At 35.3% G+C, this 2937-nt stretch overlaps 1 protein-coding gene across 1 annotated transcript; it reads left to right on the top strand.

Moving 5' to 3' along the window:
• On the top strand, positions 1654-1986 carry LOC107606842. Its single transcript, XM_016308856.1, has one exon. It carries the CDS (start codon positions 1654-1656, stop codon positions 1984-1986), a length of 333 nt encoding a protein of 110 aa, XP_016164342.1.

The following is a 2937-nucleotide window of genomic DNA, read 5'->3' as shown; positions in this document are numbered from 1 at the left end:
GACCTTATCCTTTTTTGCAAAGCGAAGAAATCTCAAGTGCTTCATGTTTTGGACATTATGGCCACCTTTTGCAGAGCATCTGGTATGAAGGTGAATTTTGACAAATCTCGTGCTATCTGTTCTATGAATGTTTCTAGACAACGCAAGGATCTCTTCACTGGTATTTCTTCTATCCGATTTGCTAATTCTCTGGGAAAATACCTTGGTGTCCCCCTTAAGCATGGCAGAGTTACTAAAGCTGATTTTAATGATGTGGTTGATAAGCTTACTAATAGGCTAGCATCTTGGAAAGGTCGCTTCCTTAATAAAGCTGGTCGGATTTGCCTTGCTAAATCAGTTTTATCTTCTATACCTATTTATAGGATGCAAGTAAGCCTTTTTCCATCAGGTGTGTGCTCTAACATTGATAAGATTACTAGAAGTTTCATTTGGTGTGGTAGTCATAATCACCGTGGTCTTCATTTAGCATCTTGGAGAGTTTTGACGACTCCGAAAAAGTTTGGAGGTCTTGCTTTGCGGGAGTCGCGGTTGGTCAATTTTTCTTTATTAGGAAAGCTAGTTTGGCAAATTTTGATGAATCAAGAGAAACTGTGGGTCAAGATTATGCTTCAAAAATACCTCCAGAATAGAAACCTATTTGCAGTTAAAGCAATGGGTTCTTCATCGTATATATGGAAGTCTATTGTGCACTCAGCTTCCGTATTAAAGGAAGGGTTTGTTTGGGAAGTGGGAGCTCTTTCTAAGAATTTTTGGTTTGACTCTTGGTTGTACTCTGGGCCAGTAGGAGCGAGGGTTGAATTTCTTGATATCTGTGAGGCTGCTTTGACCATTGAAGATGTTTACCATGATGGAGTTTGGCATTTGGAGAGGATTTACTCTTTTATTCCTAGGGACTTAAGGGAAGACATTCTTAATTTAGTACATATTTCGGCTTCTGGTCGTGATTTGGGTTGGAGTTGGGAGCACACTCTTTACTCTGCTAAACAAGGATATTTATGGTTAATTCAGAATAAGTTGAATTGGGATAGGAATATTAATTGGCTTTGGCTTTGGAAGGCGCGGGTCCCTAAAAAGTTGAGGCTCCTAGTGTGGCTTTGCCTTCATGATGCTGTACCAACTCAATATCTGTGTTTTCGGCGACATCTCTCCTCCTCATCCTTATGTACACATTGCAATCAACTTCCGGAGACAATTCTTCATTGTTTTCGGGATTGTGAAGTGGTGCGATCAGTTTGGGTTTCTCTAGATTTTTCTGATGTGTGTTTCTTTGGCTCTCACGAGGTGCATGATTGGTTCAAGCATGGCCTCCTCAATGAAGGTTGTTCCAATTTTGCAGCTATAATATGGTCAATTTGGCAAGACAGAAATATGGGTAATTTTCAGGGAGTTTTCGGATCTGCTGGGTCAATCGCATACAAGGCTCGCAGGTGCATGGTGGATTTTGAATATACAACTCAGAATCGAGTGTGTTGCATCCAGGGATTAAAACCTCTGTCTTGGTCTCCGCCAGAACCTGGTGCTTGGAAGTTAAATTGTGATGGGGGTGTGAACTTGGGGGATGATTGTGCTGGTTTTGGGTGGGTAATTCGCGATAGCTCCAGTCAATGGGTAATGGGATGCTAAGGAAATTTCTTTGGATCTAGTGTCATCAAGATGGAGTTGTGGAGTATATGGAAAGGTTTGGCTTGGGCTTGGGAGGCGGGTCTTAAGCTTGTTGTCTGTGAGACAGATTGCGCAGCAGCTTTTGAGCTAGTGACTGGTTGGCAAGTTCCACTCTGGCATCTTGAAAAAGAAGTAATACAACTGATCTTTGACTTGAAGTTAAGAAGGGATTGGGATATTCGTTTTGAGCTTATCCCGAGAGAAGCTAATGTCGTGGCAGATCGGTTGGCAAAGATGGGATCTGGAGGTAGCGGAACTGATGAGGTTCACCTTTGGCACCAGCCACCAGAGGTGGTTTGTCCTCTCTTACTGTTAAGAACCTGATTTCTTTTCTTTTTCTTTTCTGCTCTTTTGTTTTTTCTCTTGGTTGTTCACCAAAAAAAATAAGTAGAGTAAGTGAGTACTAACTATTCATATTTGTATGGCTTTTAGCATTGTTTGTAACTGGTTCATTATAAGGATTAATTGAGACATTGAATTAGTAGCAGTGGGGTATGTCTCGACCTACACTTATACAAAAAAAAAAAAAATACAAACTTAATATGTTGTAGATTATCTTAAAAGAATTAAAAATTAGTTCTGAGAAATCAAATCAAATCGCGTAAATTAAGTTAATTAATTTTGTTAATCTTCTATGTTAAGATTTAATGTATATAGTCAAAATGACTTAAAACGACGTTAGCTAGGTCATCACCACATCTTTTACTTGAACAACTTCATTATAATGTGATTTCAGACCTATATTTTTAAAGAGCAATACAGATAATAAGCATAATTTGAATTCATAAGAGTAAAATTAGTTATCATGATTAAAGTTAATTTTTATGTCGCGTATAAAGGTGATTTTAATTATTTTAAATTTGTTTAATTTTATTCTGAAACAGAGAATATTTTTTAAAAATAATATGCTTCTATTATATTTTTTTCTATTAATTTTTTTCAAAGTTTGAATATCGTCCATTAATTTGTGACATTTTTAAATTTATTTTTTAATTTATTATGATAAATTAATAATATGATGAGTATTTTGTCCGTTAAGATTGCAGAAATATTTTTTAAAAAATAGTTTATTTGTTATACTCTAATTTATCTTTATTTTTTGTGTTTATATTTTAACATTTCACATTAGGAATTTATTACATATTTAATATTATTAAATTAATATATTTTTTAATAATAAATAATGTTACGTGTTTCATGATTATTATTATTGGCTGATATAGTAGCATTTTTTTATAATTGATATTTTAGATAATTATTCAATAAAAATTGAGT

The sequence above is a fragment of the Arachis ipaensis genome, chromosome B07, assembly GCF_000816755.2.
Source record: "Arachis ipaensis cultivar K30076 chromosome B07, Araip1.1, whole genome shotgun sequence".
Taxonomy (NCBI): domain Eukaryota; kingdom Viridiplantae; phylum Streptophyta; class Magnoliopsida; order Fabales; family Fabaceae; genus Arachis; species Arachis ipaensis.
This window is presented reverse-complemented; position numbering and strand designations above follow the sequence as displayed.

Bases quoted from the DNA above. Each gene is read 5' to 3' on its own strand.
- LOC107606842 (XM_016308856.1), top strand. From the start codon at position 1,654: ATGGAGTTGTGGAGTATATGGAAAGGTTTGGCTTGGGCTTGGGAGGCG.